The sequence below is a fragment of the Schistocerca nitens genome, chromosome 9, assembly GCF_023898315.1.
Source record: "Schistocerca nitens isolate TAMUIC-IGC-003100 chromosome 9, iqSchNite1.1, whole genome shotgun sequence".
NCBI lineage: Eukaryota > Metazoa > Arthropoda > Insecta > Orthoptera > Acrididae > Schistocerca > Schistocerca nitens.
Genome location: NC_064622.1, coordinates 15,078,660 through 15,100,418, shown reverse-complemented (window position 1 = coordinate 15,100,418; position 21,759 = coordinate 15,078,660). Strand labels below are relative to the sequence as shown.

Sequence of the window (21,759 nt, the reverse complement as noted above, 5' to 3'; positions counted from 1 at the left end):
CTACTTCATCCCTCAAAGCTACCCATTCTTCTTCTACTGTAGTTCTTTCCCCCATTCCTGTCAATTGTTCCCTTATGCTCTCCCTGAAACTCTGTACAACCTCTGGTTCTTTCAGTTTATCAAGGTCCCATCTCCTTAAATTCCCACCTTTTTGCAGTTTCTTCAGTTTTAATCTACAGGTCATAACCAATAGTTGTGGTCAGAGTCCACATCTGCCCCTGGAAATGTCTTACAATTTAAAACCTGGTTCCTAAATCTCTGTCTTACCATTATATACTCTATCTGAAACCTTTTAGTATCTCCAGGGTTCTTCCATGTATACAACCTTCTTTCATGATTCTTAAACCAAGTGTTAGCTATGATTATGTTGTGCTCTGTGCAAAATTCTAACAGGCGGCTTCCTCTTTCATTTCTTAGCCCCAATCCATATTCACCTACTATGTTTCCTTCTCTCCCTTTTCCTACACTCGAATTCCAGTCACCCATGACTATTAAATTTTCGTCTCCCTTCACAATCTGAATAATTTCTTTTATTTCATCATACATTTCTTCAATTTCTTCGTCATCTGCAGAGCTAGTTGGCATATAAATTTGTAATACTGTAGTAGGTGTGGGCTTCGTATCTATTTTGTCCACAATAATGCGTTCACTATGCTGTTTGTAGTAGCTTACCCGCGTTCCTATTTTCCTATTCATTATTAAACCTACTCCTGCATTACCCCTATTTGATTTTGTGTTTATAACCCTGTAGTCACCTGACCAGAAGTCTTGTTCCTCCTGCCACCGAACTTCACTAATTCACAACACTTAGCATTCAGAAATGTGTGCCAAGATCTCAGATGCCACTGACTATTAGTTTCGTAATATGATTTTGTTTCCTAGACCTGTCAATATAAACGTTTTCAGTGGTTGGTACTGTACATTTGGCTACATAGCTGGAAATTTGGCACTAATTTTATGCTTATAATTTTCATAATTTGACCCCCCCCCCAAAAAATTAAAAACAAATAAAAATTCATATTCTGAACTAGCAGTAATAGCTTACCTAGATTGCTGAGGTCCACAGCCCCACACCTCAACATCAAGGAGGCTGTATGGGATGTCACAAAATTTGACAACAGAGAAATCTATATCAACCTCGAGGCTGGGTTTCCGGGGATCTTGCCCTGCTCGCAGTGCTACTGGATAGCCCCGTATTGAGGTGTTCAGGTACAGAAGTTTGGGACCCTCTGCAACAATATCAAAATTAAGTATGTTATAAGGTTTATCACTCATTCTTCAAGAAAAATAAAATTAATCAGTCAAGTTCATAAAACGTTTAGTACCATTGGTTCTTTTAAAATAACTTGAGACTAAAAGTATAATCAAGAATAAGAGAATCTAGAAAAATTATATCATCATTTTTAAGACTGATACCTAGTTTATATCGTATGAAACTGAATGACAAATGGAAAGTTCAGTCGCATATTCTCTGCAGGATCAATCATGCAGAACACATGCAATATAGTACTTTCAAGTTGTTACGTTTTTCTACAAAGAAGCAATAGAAGAATCAGTTAACATGAATCTGAAAGATATGAAATGTTATCTGTATCTGTATTATTTGGAAACTAAAGCAGCAAAAATTCAAGAGATCATACATAATGACGATGTGCACTGTCTGTATCTGCTCAGAATTTTGGGGTGTTAATTTTAAGCTCCTTCAGAGTTGAATGTTCCTATAATGAAGAGGAAAACAACTTGATAGGACAGTTTTGTTTTGCATGCAGTGACACAAGTGATCCGGCAATGCCGAGCTCTGACACTGTCACCTGTCAAAGTTATTTCAATAAACCTATAGATAAGATAGCCAAATTCAAATACTTAGGTTTGAGCACCTGTTAAAATGGGAAGATAAAAGATGAAATTAGTAAAGAATAAGAGCTGCCACCTGCCTGTTTATTAAAATCAATGAACATGTTTAACAAAAGAGACAGCTCTAACACGATAAGATAAATACCTATAGAGTTAACTATTCTGTAATGCTGACCTATGGATGCTGATACACAACAATAAGAACATGAAAAGCCGAATCCAAGATCTCTGGCAACTAGGAAATTTACAGACAGATAAAATTCACAAAGCAGAGAAATACGAGTGAATAAGACTGCTCTAGAGGAACAACAACAACGTTTTGAATGCCTCCAGTACACGACAATAACATCCCTGTAATGGACTGGCCTGCACAGAGTCCTGACCTGAATCCTACTGAACACCTTTGGGAGGTTTCGTAACACCAGTTTCATGCGAGGCCTCACTGACCAACATCGATACCTCTCCTCAGTGCAGCACTCCATGAAGAATGGGCTGCCATTCCCCAAGAAACCTTCCAGCACCCGATTGAACATATGCCTGTGAGAGTGGAAGCTGACATGAAGGCCATAGGCCAACACCATCTTACATTCCAGCATTACCAATGGAGGGCGCTATGAAAGTCATTTTCAGCCAGGTGTCCGGGTACTTTTAATCATGCAGTGTATTTACACAATGTAGATTTCCAAGTTAAGCTTGACCTGAGGTCAATTTCTGTGTCAATCTAAGATCAAATACTTTACACAACTGGCCCTATGACTACACTAGACTCTCACTAATTCCGCCATTCCTGGCACATATGGGTGCCGGATTAGCAGAAGTGCCAGATTATTGACTGTCTGAAATTTATTTTGAAAACTTAGGGGATATAGTGTACTGTACTTCATTGAACCAAAGGATACAATTTTAAAACATGGAGGATATATTTTATTAAATCCAAAAATACATTAATTTTCAAAGAAATCTTAGTCCTTGAGTTTATACTGTACATAATTATACAGTCATATCACTCACTATGAAACATGCCGCTAATTTTTAACTGTTGCAATGATGATACGGGATGGTGGCATGCTTTATCACGCAACCACTTTACAAGCATTACATCGGTACTGCATGTCACTGCTTGTTGTGTAATGTACTCCAGGAAGACCTCGGCAGCTTCAGCACCCGCAGTGTGAGAAATCTTCATGCTGTCTCCTCCTGTGTCCTCGCCTTAATCACTTTCATCATTTTCTTGCATGCCTTTGATTATTTCTTCATCTGTTAAAGTTTGATCCATATCACAATTTTCCTCATTCAGCCAGTTAGTAACATCAATTTCTTCTCCTCCTGGAAGGTTGTGGAACATGTCAGTGTGCAAAGTAATTGATAATTCTGGATAGACTGGCTCATCGCTGTCACTCACTACTGGATCCAACTCAGTGTCAATGGATGGCCACAATTTTCTCCAGCTCTGCATTATAGTAGTGCTCTGCACTTTATCCCAGGCTTCAGTTGCTTGGAAAACAACATCACATATGTTAATTGCTTTGCATGCCTTCAACAGTCTCGAAAGAGTAATTTTCACTTTTGTTCAGCAAGGAGACGAGAAGTAAATGTCGATAATGACGTTTAATTGATACCAAAATTCCATGGTCCATGGGCTGAATTAGGGCTGTCACATTGGGTGGGAGAAAGAGTGCTTGTATACCATCAGACTTTAGAGAAACATCTGAAGAATGACTGGGAGCATTGTCGATTATAAGGATAGCTTTCAGTAGAAGCTTTTTTTTTTTTTTTTCTTTAGCTCTTTTCTCACTGCTGGTACAAATGTTTCACGGAACCACCAAGAGAATATTTGTCTGTCCATTCACACTTTCTTCTGAGCGCAATACTGCACAGGTAGAGTAATTATGTCAGTGTGTTGAAAACAATGTGGTCCTTGGGATTTTCCAATCACCATAAGTGGTAGTTTGTCTCTCCCATTTGCATTACAACATGCCATTAATGTTACACGCTGTTTCTGTTGCTTGTAAGCATGAGCTTCCTTCTTGTTCTTGGCAGCTAATGTTTCTGAATGAAGCATCTTGTAAAAGAGTCCCGTTTCATCAGCATAATACAAGGCATCAGCAGTTAAATCTTCTTCCTCCATTTCCTTTGGTATCTTGCTTACAAACTCATCAGCATCCTTATCATTAGCTGAGCGACCTTCCCCGGTGACTGTCAGCTGCCGAATGCCATGTCATTTTTTCCAGTTTGATAGCCAACCTTCGCTCGCTGCAAACAAGTTACTATCGCCAAGTTCTTTGTTAAATGCAGCTGCTTTTTCCTTTATAATTGGGACACTAACTGGAATTCCTTTACTGTGTTGTTGTATGAACCATCTATAAACAGCTATGTCCAATTCTTCATTCTCACTCTTTCGTATAACCTTCCGTTTTCCCAACTCACTATCCATTTGTGTTGAATAATGTCAAATCTTTTTGATGTCATAAATAGTTGCTCGTCCAGCATTGAACTCAGCAGCAATGGCTTTCTGCAAAGAACCTCAATTTAAGTTATCTAAAACTTCAAGTTTCTGCTTGAAGTTTAGCGTAACACGTTTCCTTTTAGAAGGCATGATTCCGAACTGTAACGAAAGCTATAATTTTAAATACAGTATATAAAATTGTGCACGTGTTTTTGGATGTGCGCCGGATTAGTGAAAGTCTAGTGTATTAGCAACTGACAGTGCACAGGAGAAAAGATTTATAGATGCATGCCAATTATGCCATCACATTTCTATTATACTGCAAAATAAAACTTTTGAAGCTACTGAAATGTACACCACCATTTAAGAAAAAAAATTACACAGTGGAAATGTGAAATGCATAATCATGAAATGGAAGCTATAGAATAGCAAGCACACGCGCACACGCACAGAGAAAAGTATGGGATGTGAAAGTGGTGCACGCATTAATTATTTTACTAACCTCTTGCCTACATCTACATTTATACTGGACAAGCCATCTTACATTGTGCACCACAAGGAACATTATATACCACCGTCAGCTCTTCCCGTTCCTGTTCCAATCGAAAATGGTGCGTGGGAAGAATGACTCTTGGTAAGCGAGCATTTGAGTTCTAATGCCTGTAATTTACCTTCATTGTCTCTTCATGGAATGTATGTATGTATGAGGAAGCAATGTAGTAGCAGTCACACTCATAGAAACTTATTCTCTGACGATTTTAATAGTAAACCACATTGTGAGCACAACGGCTCTCTCGTAATCTCTGTCACTGCAGTTTAATGACCATCTCTGTGATGCTTATCATTTACTAAACAAATCTGTGAGAAAAGATGCTGCTGCTCTTAGAATCCACTCCACTTCGTCTATCAGTCCTATCTGGTAAAGATCGCAGACTGAAGAGTATCGGTCGAAAGACGGTTCTGTACGTTACCTTCTCCATGAGTGGATAGTACTTCTGATGGGTTTTTCTGAAGAATCTCAGTCTGGTGGTCGATTCCTACAACTGACTTATGTACAAGGCCTTATTCACATTATAACAATTCTACACTTAATTGTAAGTGCATATTCCTGTGTATATCATTGATTGTCTTTGACACTATCTGGATAGCCTCTTACAACTACATTCTAGTCCTTTAACACCACAAAGATGGTCATACGCAAGTTTGATGTGTTCTGACACAGCATTTACGAGATGCTACTTTCACAAACTGATTCAACTGGGCAAGGGGAGTATGGGGGAGGGTAGGGGAGAGAATGTTTAACGACACTGCAGCCCCAGAAAGTCTTATTTCCTTCATGTCCCACACACGCTCAAGGGGAACAGGTAAGGTTACCCTGCTGGCCAAGGAGTAATATCAACAAAATGAGCTGGATAATGATCTGGATGTCTCCTGCACTGGCCAGTACTCCCTGATTATACACCTAAAATGTACATCAACTGTAGACTAGGATTACCCACACCATAAAACGCTGAGACAGTCCTACGTAGGCTCTGGTAGCCGACATTCCTGGTCAGTGATGACCATCATTGATGCAAAAGGCAGAATTTGCTCTCACTCAAACACCACATTGCCCCCATTCATACCTACAGGTTAAATATATCTGAGTAAAAAGTCCCTTAACGGTTCTGGCTGACTCACCAAAGACAGCATCAGTTTCAATGTGTGCTGTCGTAGGCGCAAGACAAGTAATTACTGCTGACGCAGTGATAAAGGTGTGAATCTGTATGCTGTCACCATCCAAAAACAACTGAGTAGTACACACATCTTTCTTCAACTACCTGCATTCACACTGATACGCAGTGGACAATTCACAACATGGGTAAATCTGATTAATTTATCAGCACACTGACTATAACTGGTCTGTTCATAGTGTTTCAGTGCTCAGCTCCATTTCCTCCTTTACTCCACTGTTAACCTTGACGTACCATGGATCCCTCGAACAAACAAATAAAATTGCCTGCAGCTGCAAGAAAGCACAGGCCACAACTACCTACAACATGCTGTTCCAACACTGCTAAAACAGGACAAGGGAGCCCCTCAGCTGGACAGTACCAAGGTGCAGTTCGTGTAAGCTACCCGCCCGGTGGACATACCGCACACATTCTGCCGTGTGCAAGTCCTCCCTCCACCCCCGCCAGTGGGCTCTTGGCCAGGGCAGCTGCATAGAGTAGGCTATGGCCTGGTCACCTGGCTGTCCACATGTAACCAATTTGCCCACTGCAACTGACCTGTTCCTGTGGGGAGGCACTCTGGCTGGAACAGCCCACTCTATGAGAAGTTCAGAAGTAGTGACATGCAAAAACCAACGTTCAATATTGTCCGTCCACCTGTTGTATAATCTTTGAGCATATACTGAGCTTATATATGAAGTATCTCAAACAAAATGACCTCCTCTATGCCAGCCAGCATGAATTCTGATACCCAACTCGCATTTTTCTCAAATAACATTCTGAAATCCACAGATTAACGTAATCTCGTAGGAGAAATATTTCTCAATTTCCAAAAAGCATTTGACTTGATACCGTACCACCACCAACCAACAAAAGCACAATTACATCGGGTGTCAAATTTGTGATTGGATTGACAACTTCTCAGCAGGGTGTCTCAGCATCTTATCTAGGGCGGAGATTCACTGGAAGGTGTAGAAATAACTTCAAGTGTGTCCCAGGGATGTGTGTTAGGTTCCTGTTTTTGCCGGCAAAACTCAGAGCTCTCTTGGGCTCATCTAAGGACAGCCTTGGCCTAAGAAGACCCGGTGTTTACGAGATTCCTTGTAGCTGCGGCATGTCGTACATCGGACAAACTTGTCGCACTGTAGAAGAGAGATGCACTGAACACCGACGCTACACTTGTCTGGAGCAACCAGAAAAGTCTGCAGTGGCCGAGCATTGTCTCAGTACAGGCCATTCTATGAATTACCTACATACAAAAATTCTCGCATCGACGAATTCGTACTGGGACAGTGTTATTAAGGAAGCAGTGGAAATACGCAGCTCGACGAATCTTGTAAACAGAGACACGGGCTTTCAGCTTAGTTCAGCATGGGATCCAGCACTGGCCATATTGAAGTCGCTTCGAGCAGAGAGGAATACTTTTGGTCATAAGACGGACGACGATACGCCAGCAACATAAATATTCTGTTGACAACGGGAGGATAATCAAGGCGCCTACGTGGACGCGCAGTACTGCTTGCGGCTTCCGACAGAGGTCGCTGGGGCTGCCGATGGCAGTGCAGAGCAGCGGCGGCAGCCTCCGCGCGTGCGCCGAAGTATTTGGTTCTTCATCCTGTAGGTGGCGTTACTGTCCTTCCAGCTATCAGTTGATATCGTCGCTATTGGCCATCGAATTTGGCGCCTCCACGCATGCGCACTTCCTGCCTAAAACTGGCATAAATGGGGAGCCCTGGTCCTGCCTTAGCAGTGTGTTCGTCGCACCTGAAGATGTCGGCCAGTTGTGCTGACGAAATATTGTGGAGATTTCACTATGACATCCGACGTCTCGTCCGAGAACCATATATACAACATGTCCGTCGGGAAAGCCTCAAGCAACAGATTTCTAAGTGGTTCACAAATAGCAGCTTGCTTCAAATGTTCAGATATTTAAACTTGTGTACTTCTCAGAATGCAAACTTGATAGTCTATGACTACAAAAGTAATTAGCCATAATTGCAATCACTGAATTTGTACAAATGCTGGGTGTATGAAATGACTTTTCATTTACTGGCAGTCAGTTTGCAAAGGACATTGCTTATAAGTAACTTGGGCTTATCATCTTAAAGATTAATGCTCAAGTCCAAGTGATCTCTACGACCAAATACTACAAAAACAGCATTTTAACATTCATAAAGACAGCACAATAGGTCACAAGGTTATGTGTCCAATGGGAGAGTATCACTGAAATGCTGAAGAACCTGAACTGGCAGACAGCTGAAGACGGAAGTGAAATGTCACACAAAAGACCACTCACGAAGTTTCAGGAAGCAGTATTAAATGAGTAATCTGGGAATATATCTTATCCCCTACATATCATTCACATAAGAAGCAGGAAGACAAGATTCATAATAGCAACACATGCAGAGAAAATAAAGCATTCATTCTTCCCAGACAAAAGGAATGGAAAGAAACTCTCAACACTTGGTACAGTGGAAAGCACTCTCTGCCATGCACTTCACAGTCATTTGCATAGAATGCCTGCAGATCCATAGAACAGAGACTTTGCATAATTGTATTACCTACAGTCTATCAGTATTCATAGCGTATTTGGCATTTCTCTATCAGGTCTTTATCAGGGTTTTCAATAATTTGTCAATACAATATGCAACACGAGTGTGTTGTTCATTCTGTCTCACAGCCTACAAACACGTGACCTTCCAGCACCAATGATAAACCGCAAGATGTGTTGTAGCAACAGAAGCTGATGGGTTGAACTGATACATTACCCACACAGTTTTCACTATTAACGCACAAGTGAGTTATCAGAAACTGGAGCAGTCATCATCCTGTACAGCTGCTAAATAAAAATGTCATGTGACTAGGGCCGCCCGTCGGGTATTATAATGTCATAAATGTAACAAGGTGAGCCAAATATGGTAAGGATTTAGTAATGGCGTTCCTGGACTCTAAGAAGGCATATGATAATGTGAAAAGAGTAGCTGAGAAATGTTAAAAAAGGGAGATTCAAAAGCTGAGCTTGAGGAGAATAAAGGAAATTTATCATGGAAGTGTAAGTTGTGTGAAAGGAGAAGGAGGAAGAGGAGACAAGACAGACTGGTATGAACAGAAAAATGGGCTAAAACAAGGGAGCACTCTATCTCATCTACTTCCATCACCACTATGCATGAGGTAATGAGAGGGACAGCTCTGCAAATAGGAAATGAAAACAACCAAGCAACGACATTTGCAGATAATTTAATAGTGTGGGGACATTGAGAAGGACAGGCACAAGGAATGATAAAAGTATGGTAGGAAGTGGTGGGACAATATGGCTTGAAATTTAATGTAAATAAGTGTGAAGTGAGGGTGACAAAGATTAAAAGGTGAGTAGCAACACATGTAAGTATTAAGTAACCAAGAAAGTGGAAAATTTCAGGCTCGGGTAGCGTAACAGCAAATCATCAGAGGAACAATAACGAGGTAAACGAAAAGGTGAGGTGAGCTACTGTTTCCTGCAGAATGTAAGAAGTCTTATCTGAAGCAAGGATGCGCTGCCAAAAAATAAGTGAACAATATACTAAGTGTACTGTGTTCCAGTGCTCACATACGCATCAGAAATGTGGGTGCTAAGAAAAGACAGACGAACAGGATATGGGCTTGCGAGATGAAATTCCAAACCAGAATAAAACTTAGCAAACTTCATGGAGTAAGGAATGAGACAGCAGAAAAAAAGCAAGCCTATGCAAGAGGCCACAGATAAGACGAGATTAAGGTAGTAAGGGCATGCTGCAAAATGGGAGTTGGCAGGATATCAAGACAGGCCCACGAAATGACAATGCAAGGAAGAGATCTAGATGAAGACAAAGAGATAGATGACGCATGGTTGAAGTGAAGGAATGTGTGACGAAGGGAGGAGAAGACTGGACAGAGTGGGGAGAGAAACCTGGTGGGAGGATGGAAAGACTGAGAGGTTTGTGTTCTAAATATACCAAGCCAGGCGATCGGAACAGGTGAAGATGAAGAAGAAGAAGAAGAAGAAGAAGAAGAAGATGGATGATTTCTTACAAAAAGTAAGATTGCAGGAGAGTAGGTAATCTCTAACTAAAATTAAAAATGTACTAGGTTTATTACAAATGAAAGGAAGTGCAAAATAAGAATATAACTTTTCAGGCACCACTACATTCAGCCACAATTTGTAATTTGTTCTTACTCATTGAACATATGGAGGCACACTCGCGCACATGCACAGACAGACATTTCTGGGTGTTATGGACTTACCGAGGAGAGCAGCCATATCATGTGAGGGCTACAGAAAAGGTGAGGGGAGGTGACGGGGAGGGATAGCAGGATAGGAAACAAGGAAGATGATGTAGTGCTAGTTTTTGTTCTTAGCTCATTTCATTTCAAAATGAACATTAATTTTATACAATTTAAACACTTTTTAATTATCTGTGATTTTCCATCTCTTGCAAAGTGAAAACTATTAGGTTGGTTGGTTGTTTGGGGGAAGAGACCAAACAGCGAGGTCATCAGTCTCAATGGATTAGGGAAGGAATACGGCCGTGCCCTTTCAAAGGAACCATCCGGGCATTTGCCTGGAGCGATTTAGGGAAATCACGGTAAACCTAAATCAGGATGGCCGGACGCAGGATTGAACTGTCGTCCCCCTGAATGCGAGTCCAGTGTGCTAACCATTGCGCCACCTCGCTCGGTGAAAACTATTAGTCCTAAAGAAAAAGTGAACAGGACTTTCTTTTTCTGGGAAATTTAATTTAGTATTTGGGAACACTTTTTCTAGAAGCGATGGTTTTCGAGTTAACTAAGGAAAAACGAAAAGTGCCATTCAAATGCCATCCCAACCCCTTGTTCACACTGTCACTGGGTCAGGATTTTCAGGATGTTCTCTGTAGCACTTCCTACTAGCACAGTACAAAAATTTGCAATTATATGCATTCTCCCCCCCCCCCCCCCCCTCCCCATTTGATCGTCTCTGCTCTTTGTTTACTGTGCTAAGATAGCTTCTACTGACCACATTTCTACATTCTTAAAGTATAGCCCATAAATACTGACAGTCAAGATGCTTTATTAAGAAAGGCTAATAAAAATGTACATCAGCTGTGCTAAGTAGAGAAAAAGGAATTCACGGATGTCAGTAAAAAGCTCATGCGCAGCTGCTAATTTTAACAGAATGATGTACTGAGGTAAGTAAACCACCACCCATTGTTCACTCAATTCAACTCTCTCATCATCAACACTCCTAATGGTACAATTATGTTTCTGTTTGAGCCATTTCTCAGATCAATGTAGTCATGAGTTCTATACACCATGTTCATGACAAACATACTAAAATAGTATGTTCAATTTTAAGAACAACTACACACAAATGCATTTAAAAAGATAGGCTGCCTGGCCATTCACAGATATGTTACAACTTACTCAAGAATTTACCTATGAAATGGAAGAGTTGTCAATGAGAAACAACTTTCAACTGTATTTGTTACTGCCACTAGATATTTCATTTCTATGTTTCTACTGTCAAATAGCTTTATAATTATGTATTTCACTTCTTTCTGAGTTGAAAGAACATTGATCAGAGAACAGCGAATGCCAAATGAGCTGTTAACACGCCAACTGTGAATATTACTCTTACTCTACAACCAAAATGGTTGAATTAGGAAAAATACCATCAGCAAATTACTATTTAACAACATGTACAGGTGTGAACCCCACACACGGTATACTCTGGACATGACCTTCTAATAGATAATGAAATGAAAAAAGTCACAATTTTTTAGCTACAGCAAGCTAACCTGTAACTTGCAATAAATCTTCCCTATCAATGTGCAAGACTACTTCACTACTTCTTTTACTGGACTACGAAATAAATAAAGACAAAGAACAGTATATTTGCTCACTTTCCACAACGTGGTAACGAGGAAGCATCTGCAGGAGGACGCAGTCTTCATCCCCCCAGTACTGGTGGGACTCCCGCCACTCGCTGCTGGCCGACAGGCAGAACTGCGTATCCTGCTCACCACGCACGAAAATCAGCGTCGGCCCTTTATAGCCCAGCACGTGATGCATGAACCTGATGAAAAGGACAGTTTGCAGCTACAGACCTATGCAGTTTATATTTCCATACTGTTTCAAGAGCAACAATGACACAGCATCTTTTTCATATTTTATGGGATTTAAAATCACCCAAAATTGTACTTTCTGAGAGGTCATTCCTTTCTTTTGAAAAGCTTAAATAATACTATAGTATACCACAAAAAGAAGTATGATTACCATAAACATATTGCCAATCACAAAGCCAGTAGGATTGGAGGACACACTCAGCTAGGACCAAGGGAAGGAAATTGGTGTTGGTTACGAGTCATGTTAAGTGCTTCCCCCAACCCCAGTCACTTATAATTGAGGTACATGTATTTAACATCCACCAAAATATTTAGCAGAAATTTCTTTGTTAAATAATACAGCTTCTAAGAGGTTATCCTGCAAGTTTAGTTATTTATAAAGAAAAGTACATTAAACAAATGCAACCAATGACACCTCTGTTGCTTTCTTTCTGAAATTAGGAATGGCTGACCCAACTGCCAAGCAGGCTTCACTTATTACCACAAGTACATATACTAAAAATATAGTTGGGCAAACGTAGGCAACAACTAACATAAGCCTTGGGCTACACTGCATCCACGTGCCGAAAGCCACTTTATGCTGGGTCTAGGAGAGTACTTTGTGTACCACTATCGTTCCCCCCCCCCCCCCCCCCCCTTTTCTGTTCCAGTCACTAAAGGTCCGCAGAAAGACAGCTTGTTGGAAAACCTCCAGTGAGCTGAAATCTCTCTAATACTAACATCACAGTCATTTTTGCAATAGATATGTAGGAGGTGGCAAAACAGAATGAGCACGAAAAATTTGATGCTTTCAAGAATTCACAGAAACAAAACACTACAATTTATTCACTTTACACTTTGACCTGTCAGTAGTGTTTCTGGAAGTTTTTTTTATGTATGGGCAAAAGTCATTTGTTGCACTTTGCGGGCCCCAGAGAGCGCTAGTGTAGTAAATGGCGAGTACACCATAACCGAAGAGCTGGTGTGTTCTTCAGTTTCTAAAAGGGAATCAGTAACAGTAGCTCCCACGAGAATTTCAACCACACTTTCACGAATCACGCCCTGGCATAGTTTCCATTTATGCCTGGTACAAACAGTTTGAGGCAAAAGGTTGAATTTGCGAAGACAAAAGTCATGGTTGGTCTTCTGTGCTTCCTAAACAAACCTGTAACAAAATGTATGGCTGTTCTTTGGATATTTTCTATTTTCTCTATCAATCCAGTATGGTATGGATCCTAGACTGAAAAGCAACGTTCAAGTATAAGCTGACTGAGGACTTTTTAAGTTACCTCCTTCTGGATGTCAACTGACATGGGATCAACCTGGATGCCAATATCTACTTTTCTCTGTGTCTCAACGAGGAACAGAGCAAGCTGGGTTTCACAGAGTTCTCCCCCCCCCCCCCCCCCCCCAAATCTATATGGACTCCTACAGTTTATTTTATATCTCATGCTCAATTTCTTCTTTGTCATTTTGACTTTTGATTAACAACTTACAAGAGGAACTGAAGTACCATCTCCCTCACTGAAATGGTTTCGAAAAATTAGTTTTAACATTTTGGCCTTTTCTCTGTCATTATGGCCACAGTGCATCTGGACACACAACTTCAGTCCGCATTTGCTAAATTAATGTAAGACTAAAACTTTTTTTAGGATTTTCTGTCAGAAAACTCTCAATTGTCACCTTCTGAACTAACCTAGACCTCAAGCTTCTCTACAGATCAGTCTGTAACCACAATCAGAGACAGGAGTAGGCATGACAATATTTGTGAAGTCCTGGCTGTGTGTTTTTCAAAGGCATCCACAAAAAATCTAGATCTGAGTTAGTTGGCAGGGATTTGAACTTCAGTCCTGAATGCAATTCTAGTTTTTTAACCACATCATAGCAATTTTTTTTTTCCTTCCATAGGGTATAAAATTCATTCATCAGATACTTACATTTTCTTTCAACATCTATATTTCACATCTCACTACATAAGAACAATTGGGATACAAGTGCTGCCCCTCAATTTGAACGTTCAACAGCATAAAAATTTTCAGTCTTTAAGAGAAATTTCAACTTTCAACAAGAAAAATTTGAAATAATAAATTACAGTCAATTTCAACTTTCAACAAGAAAAATTTGAAATAATAAATTACAGTCAACACCACCTCTCAGCAAATGTTTAATTCTCAAATAAAGTATCAGCTGAAGCATTGTAATCAAGAATGGTTAATTTTTTGGAGCTGATTAAATCCGTAAGTTTAAGCCGTATATACTTTATTCATTTATTTTCTTCGCCCCCTTGTATTTTGGTCTACGAGGGCAGTTCAATAAGTAATGCAACACTTTTTTTCTGAAACAGGGGTTGTTTTATTCAGCATTGAAATACACCAGGTTATTCCCCAATCTTTTAGCTACACAACACTATTTTTCAACGTAATCTCCATTCAATGCTACGGCCTTACGCCACCTTGAAATGAGGGCCTGTATGCCTGCACGGTACCATTCCACTGGTCGATGTCGGAGCCAACGTCGTACTGCATCAATAACTTCTTCATCATCCGCGTAGTGCGTCCCACGGATTGCGTCCTTCATTGGGCCAAACATGTGGAAATCCGACAGTGCGAGATCGGGGCTGTAGGGTGCATGAGGAAGAACAGTCCACTGAAGTTTTGTGAGCTCCTCTCGGGTGCGAAGACTTGTGTGAGGTCTTGCGTTGTCATGAAGAAGGAGAAGTTCGTTCTGATTTTTGTGCCTACGCTGAAGTCGTTTCTTCAATTTCTGAGAGTAGCACAATACACTTCAGAGTTGATCGTTTGACCATGGGGAAGGACATCGAACAGAATAACCCCTTCAGCGTCCCAGAAGACTGTAACCATGACTTTACCGGCTGAGGGTATGGCTTTAAACTTTTTCTTGGTAGGGGAGTGGGTGTGGCGCCACTCCATTGATTGCTGTTTTGTTTCAGGTTCGAAGTGATGAACCCATGTTTCATCGCCTGTAACAATCTTTGACAAGAAATTGTCACCCTCAGCCACATGACGAGCAAGCAATTCCGCACAGATGGTTCTCCTTTGCTCTTTATGGTGTTCGGTTAGACAACGAGGGACCCAGCGGGAACAAACCTTTGAATATCCCAACTGGTGAACAATTGTGACAGCACTACCAACAGAGATGTCAAGTTGAGCACTGAGTTGTTTGATGGTGATCCGTCGATCATCTCGAACGAGTGTGTTCGCACGCTCCGCCATTGCAGGAGTCACCGCTGTGCACGGCCGGCCCGCACGCGGGAGATCAGACAGTCTTGCTTGACCTTGCGGCGATGATGACACACGCTTTGCCCAACGACTCACCGTGCTTTTGTCCACTGCCAGATCACGGTAGACATTCTGCAAGCGCCTATGAATATCTGAGATGCCCTGGTTTTCCGCCAAAAGAAACTCGATCACTGCCCGTTGTTTGCAATGCACATCCGTTACAGACGCCATTTTAACAGCTCCGTACAGCGCTGCCACCTGTCGGAAGTCAATGAAACTATACGAGACGAAGCGGGAATGTTTGAAAATATTCCACAAGAAATTTCCGGTTTTTTCAACCAAAATTGGCCGAGAAAAAAAATGTGTTGCATTACCTATTGAACTGCCCTCGTATATTCAATTTGTGCTTTGCTGATACTAGAAAATATAATGTGGGGACACTCAACAGACAGGCAAATAAACAACATCCCTTTCAGATTTGAATACATTTTGTTTTATTTCAAGGAAGAGCATTGCATGGAGGGAAGTCCAAGCTGATCTTAGCAACTATGGACACAACAGTACAAAAAAATTCAGTCAGTGATAGCAATAACTACAACAAACACTAACTAAAATATTGTTCATTAGGACAAATGACATTTCAATCAAAATGCTGTTTAAACCACCGCTGACAAACAGGCAAAGAAAACTACAAACTGTGATTCACTATTAATGTGTAACTACTAAATAGTGCTACAGACGTATCATTGCAACCCCTACTTACCACTATTGAAGTGTAAACACAATACTGTAAGCAATGCCAATAGGACACTTCTCAAGGGTTTCAATTCTTAAAAACAGATCCAGATTTTTTGAATACCATGCATCATTACTTACCTCCAAGGCAGGACATGTTTGATAGGAAAAAGGTACTTATTATAATAATGCTCAATGCACATGCTTAATAAAAGTAAGTTAGGCACTAGAACCAAAGTAATTGCAAATCCTTTACACAAAGAAGCCATTAGTCAATGTGAATTTTATCTTCAAAAATTTTCATTCACACAAATGCTTAGTCCCTTCAAAAATTTTCATTCACACAAATGCTTAGTCCAGTCACCATCTGTCACACATCTGTTTTTACAAGTAGGGAGAAAATAGCACAGTAGTCACACTGCTATAATGTTCATCTATTTAATTCACGAATTTAGAAAGATTAATGCCCTAAACAGATAGTGGCAATGAAAATACATGGCCAAAGGGACCACAAACAGACTATGATGCACAAGGTGATCACACCCACAGTCTAATATAATTCTAATGAGATAGGCAAGTCAAAAGAAAACGAAACAAATTTCTAAAATTACATGGAGATAGAATCGCTGGCCCTTCTATATGAAAAATTTCAGTGCCTCTGATAAATACAAAAGTAAAAGAAACTATTCCTTCCTCTAGGATGTAAAAGCGTTGGTCAGGGAAGGAACACACAATTCCAAAAGCTAGGAACAGATTACTTTTAAATGAGTCTGGTGGCAGTATATGAACTTTGGCTCCAGAAGGTAAGCTCTGGCCTAACATTCAGTCTCCTTGTAATTCTACATTCTGCTGAAGTGAATTCTCCTTTTTATGCAAAAAATTAAAAAAAAGTAACATTCAATACAGTGCAGATAAACAGATATAGATAGATAGATAGATGGATGAGAGAGAGAGAGAGAAAAGAAGAAGAAGAATCCCTTTTCAGCTATGTTAATCTAACAAACAACTTGAAAAGCAAAGAAGCATACCAGCAACTAATGGTCTAAACAGCAAAGTTATAAACATTCACAAGTGAGCACCAGAGAGAGAGAGAGAGAGAGAGAGAGAGAGAGAGAGAGAGAGAACTAATACAAGCATGAGACACACACAGTGGCAAACACTGTGTGAAGTGCTTTGTATTCTGACCTGTTGGCTCCAAGTCCATGTTGGCTGCTGTTGTACAGCAGGACCCAATGGGACGGACAGATACAGCCAAGCTACAAGAGAAACTCAACTTGAGATCTCACTAGGAAGAGCAGGTATATATTTTACTGTAGTATTTCCCAATGACAGCAGAGTCTGAAAATTCACACGCTTCCATAAAGACGAGCTAAATGTTTCCTCACCATTTTGGCGATGAATTGCTGCGAAGAAAGGCCGTTGGCGGACGAAGCGGGAGAGTGGTGAGGTGATGGGCGAGTGAATACTGCAGGCAATGTCAGTGACAACAGCCACACCTCTGACACTGGAAGCATTTCTTCTTCGTCATCTTTAGGTGCAAAGCTTATTTCTCGTTCCAGCACTGGGGTACTCAAGTCCAGCTCCTGTACAGACAATAAATTAAATTTAATGAACCAGTCAAACAAATAAGAAAGCAATGGTCAAGCGTACCATTACAACTCCATGTGTATGATTTAGTCACATTTAAAAAGAAAACAAAACTGAGCAAGGGAAGCACAAAGAAAGAAGCTCTTGAGAACTACGTCTAAAAACTAAAGCAGCATACTACTGTATTCATTTTCTTAATGTGGTAACATTAACCAGGTGAAACAAGGAGAAATTTGTATGCAGAGAACAAGGCTTCACTCCAGTCATTGGGTCCAAGTGGATGGGGTTGCAGCAGTTATGCAGTGATGAAGATACTTTCACAGGGTAGCCTCTTAACCGCTTATCATGGAAGTACAAATGGATCCACATGACCTACCAGTAAGCCCATTTAACTGTCCACCTGTAAGGTGATGGCACACACAACATAGGTACTTTCTCAGTCCACATTAACATTCATCATTTTCCATGCAGCGAGGTTATGAAGTTGCCTTTATTGTCAAGATTGACACGTAATTTTCAGTCGATTTGTAGACTGACAGTAGTGTAGTGTTGACAAAGAAACCGTGACTCACCAGGTGACAATTTTCCAGTTTCCGACACTAAAGTTTCCCTGCTCACTGCAGTCAGTAATATTACTTTATAAGACTGTTTTCCATGCCACACAGAGAGGTTCCTGTGAAGATTTTATGGCGCTGTCTTCAGAATCGAAAAGCAAAAATACATAAACAAAGAGCACTTGCAGAAAAGGACTGAATAGTACACAATACAAGAAGACAGTCAGGTACTTCAAGAATGGATAATGAGAGGAAAGGCACCAGGAAGAGACACCGTACCCGTGCAGATGCTGAAAGAGGGAAGAGAGATCCTAAAAAACAAGAGCGTAAAACCTAATCTGTTTAATTTGGAGGAGGGAAAGGATACCGGCAGAATGGAAACAGTCTATCACCTGCTCAGTAATTAAGAAAGGTGACCCAATGAGATGCAGCAGCTACAGAAGAATTACCTTACTATTTACAGCTTATAAGATTCTGAGCAGCTGAAGTGGCTAACACTATACATCAAGGAGGTATTTGGATTCCTACAAGCAGCGTTTAAAAAGGGAAAATCAACCACAGACCAGCTACATATAAGAAGGCAGATGCCAGAGCTGGGAATTTCACAGAGATCATCGCTGTCTTTTGTTGGCTTCCAAAAAGCATATGGTAGTGTGTGCAGGCAAGCAATATGGTAAAAGCTTGATAGGGCACAGAAAACTAATAAACCTAACTCAAATGTATACAAGAGACAACATGCACAGTGAAAGTGAATGGAAAGATGTTGCAGAAGTTCAAGGCGAGGAATGAAGTGCGACAGGGGAAATATCTGCCCCCACCCCCGTTTAATCCAGTCCCCGAAAAGAGCAGTGAGAAAGGTAATAAGCCTGGAGATAGGAATTCAATGGCATAGGGCATTCAACACACTGGGCCTATGCAAATAATGATGATGATGATTAATTAATAGCACAGAATGAGCAAAATCTCGTTCAGATGGCAAGAATGTTAATGGAAGAAGCAGTGAAAGCAGACTTGAAAGAGAATATGTATAAGACCAAATACCTCGTAGTGAGTAGGGAGAAAGATGACATACCTTGAGATGTGGATGGCAAAAATCTTTGAAAGGGTAAGAGAGTTAAATTTTTTTCTGGGCCAGTACTCAGTGGAATGAATGCGTTACACCAGGAAATAATAGCAAGAATCCAAGCAGGGAACATGTCAAGGTTTGTGCTCAGTAAGTTGCTCAAGTCCTGGTTTCTACTGACAAGGGAACCTCCCCATCGCACCCCCTCAGATTTAGTTATAAGTTGGCGCAGTGGATAGGCCTTGATAAACTGAACACAGATAAATTGAGAAAACAGGAAGAAGTTGTGTGGAACTGTGAAAAAATAAGCAAAATATACAAACTGAGTAGTCCGTGGGACACATAGGTAACATCATGGACAATGTGAGCTCAGGAGCACCGTGGTCCCGTGGTAGCGTGAGCAGCTGCGGAACGAGAGGTCCTTGGTTCAAGTCTTCCATCGAGTGAAAATTTTACTTTCTTTATTTTTGCATAGTTATTATCTGTCCGTTCGTTCACTGACGTCTCTGTTCACTGTAATAAGTTTAGTGTCTGTGTTTTGCGACTGCATCGCAAAACCGTGCGATTAGTAGACGAAAGGACGTGCCTCTCCAATGGGAACCGATAACATTTGATCGCAAGGTCATAGGTCAACCAATTCCTCCACAGGAAAACACATCTGATATATTCTATACGACACTGGTGACGGCATGTGCGTCACATGACAGGAATATGTTGTCGACCCACCTAACTTGTACATTTGGCCAATGGGTAAAAAAGATTCTTCTACCTTGCCCGATTAAGGTTTTCTTGTGGATGTGATAATTACTCCCAAAAAAGTGATGAAAACATAAGAGTTTGTCACATAAACTGAAAATAAAAAACTAATCTTTTCACTCTATGGGAGATTTGAACCAAGGACCTTTCGTTCCGCAGCTGCTCACGTTACCACGGCTCTACATTGTTCCCAGTGTCCTTGATGTTGCCTATCTTCCAATAAACTACTCAGTTTGTATATTTTGCTTATTTTTTCACAGTTCCACACAACTTCTTCCTGTTTTCTCAGTTGATATGTGTTCAGTTTTTCAAGGCCTATCCACTGCGCCAGCTTATAACTAAATCTGAGGGGGGTGCGATGGAGAGGTTCCCTTGTGAGATCCACCAAGATTAGGACCTGCAGGACAGTAATACAACCTATCGTCTTCTAAGGAGCAAAGAGCAGGCTCCGACACAAAAGGTGGAAAGAAAATTCCTGAATTTGAGAATGTTGTCCTGAAACAGATTTTTAGACCAGTGAAGGATGGAGATGACTAGAAAACAACAAATAAATGTAAACTGAAGTAGTTGTAAAAATTGTTTGGCACTGTGGCTGTTATTAATTTGAGGAGACTGAAGTGGGAAGGGGAAGACCACAGCTGAGATGGACTGACAAGATTACAAAGGATACGAGGACAACGGGAACAGCTGGAGAAGAATATGTGGTTCAAAGAAGATGGGGGAGGCCGATTGGCTTGGCCAAAGATTGACTGCAATTTGTGTGGTCTACCTAAACTGAAATACGTAATTCTGTATCTATATTCCAGCTAGGCAAATGGCAGTTTAGGTCAGAACAGGTCACCACTGTGACTTGTGACAAATCGCGATACATGTTTGATTTGGAATTGAAGTGCTCCACACTTTGACCTCAATTCGCATGCACTGAAACCTGGTACCTTGGCCGTCTTTTATGCAAAGTGCCAGAGACCGTTCAACAGTAGGTCTAACAAAATTAATGGCACATACTACTCATTACTTCACCAAGACAATAGGATAGCTATTCTTCCAACATAAAAGTTAACTCTCAGTTACTCCCACAGCAGGTAGCACATCCTCGAGACTGCTTGCTGCATCTAGAATTGAGGAAACTATAGAAATGTGGGTAAAGTGTAGCTCTCAATCAGTTTTTCTCTGATGTGTGTGTTCTTGAGGTCCACAGCACAATGTGTATATTGAGATATCCCTGGATACGAGCCAATGTTGTACCTCAGGGTAAGGTAGTTGTATGACTTGGCCAATAGGAGCTTATATTTTCAGGTACTAACTTGGTGGTTGCTACAAAAATCTGGGAACTGCAATTATACATGCACTTGCAAAAACAAATGACAAAAGCATCCTAGTGGATTAAATCTCTGTGCTGCACCGGTACCTTTGCCATTTTACGGGCAAGTGCTCTACCGACAGCCATCCAAGCATGACCTGCCCATACCATTTTACTTCCACCAGCACCTCTTCTCCAACGTTCCAAACTTCATGGACGTTCTTCCGCATACCTTGCATTACTACTACTCCCAAAGGAAAGGATATTGCCAGGAAAATAGCTTGGATACAGCCTATGGGGGCAGTTTCCAGAACGAATTTTCACTCAGCAGCAGAGTGTGCACTGATTTGGAACTTCCCAGCAGATTAAAACTGGCAGAAGTAAAACTGCCAGGGTGAGTTGTGCTCGGGTACAT

At 40.9% G+C, this 21,759-nt stretch overlaps 1 protein-coding gene across 5 annotated transcripts in view; it reads right to left on the bottom strand.

The window, feature by feature from the left end:
* LOC126202926 (uncharacterized) overlaps positions 1–21,759 on the bottom strand; it is a 118,896-nt gene that overhangs the window by 83,096 nt on the left and 14,041 nt on the right. For all 5 annotated transcript variants that reach the window (XR_007540202.1, XM_049937012.1, XM_049937013.1 and 2 more), the window contains exons 6-9: positions 17,470–17,667; positions 17,270–17,340; positions 11,910–12,082; positions 1,046–1,229 (exon numbers count right to left, since the gene is read on the bottom strand). Coding sequence is in view for 4 of the 5 variants with exons in the window: in XM_049937012.1 (XP_049792969.1) it covers positions 1,046–1,229; positions 11,910–12,082; positions 17,270–17,340; positions 17,470–17,667 (626 nt within the window). In the remaining variant the exon portion in view is untranslated. The remainder of the gene's footprint in view (positions 1–1,045; positions 1,230–11,909; positions 12,083–17,269; positions 17,341–17,469; positions 17,668–21,759) is intronic.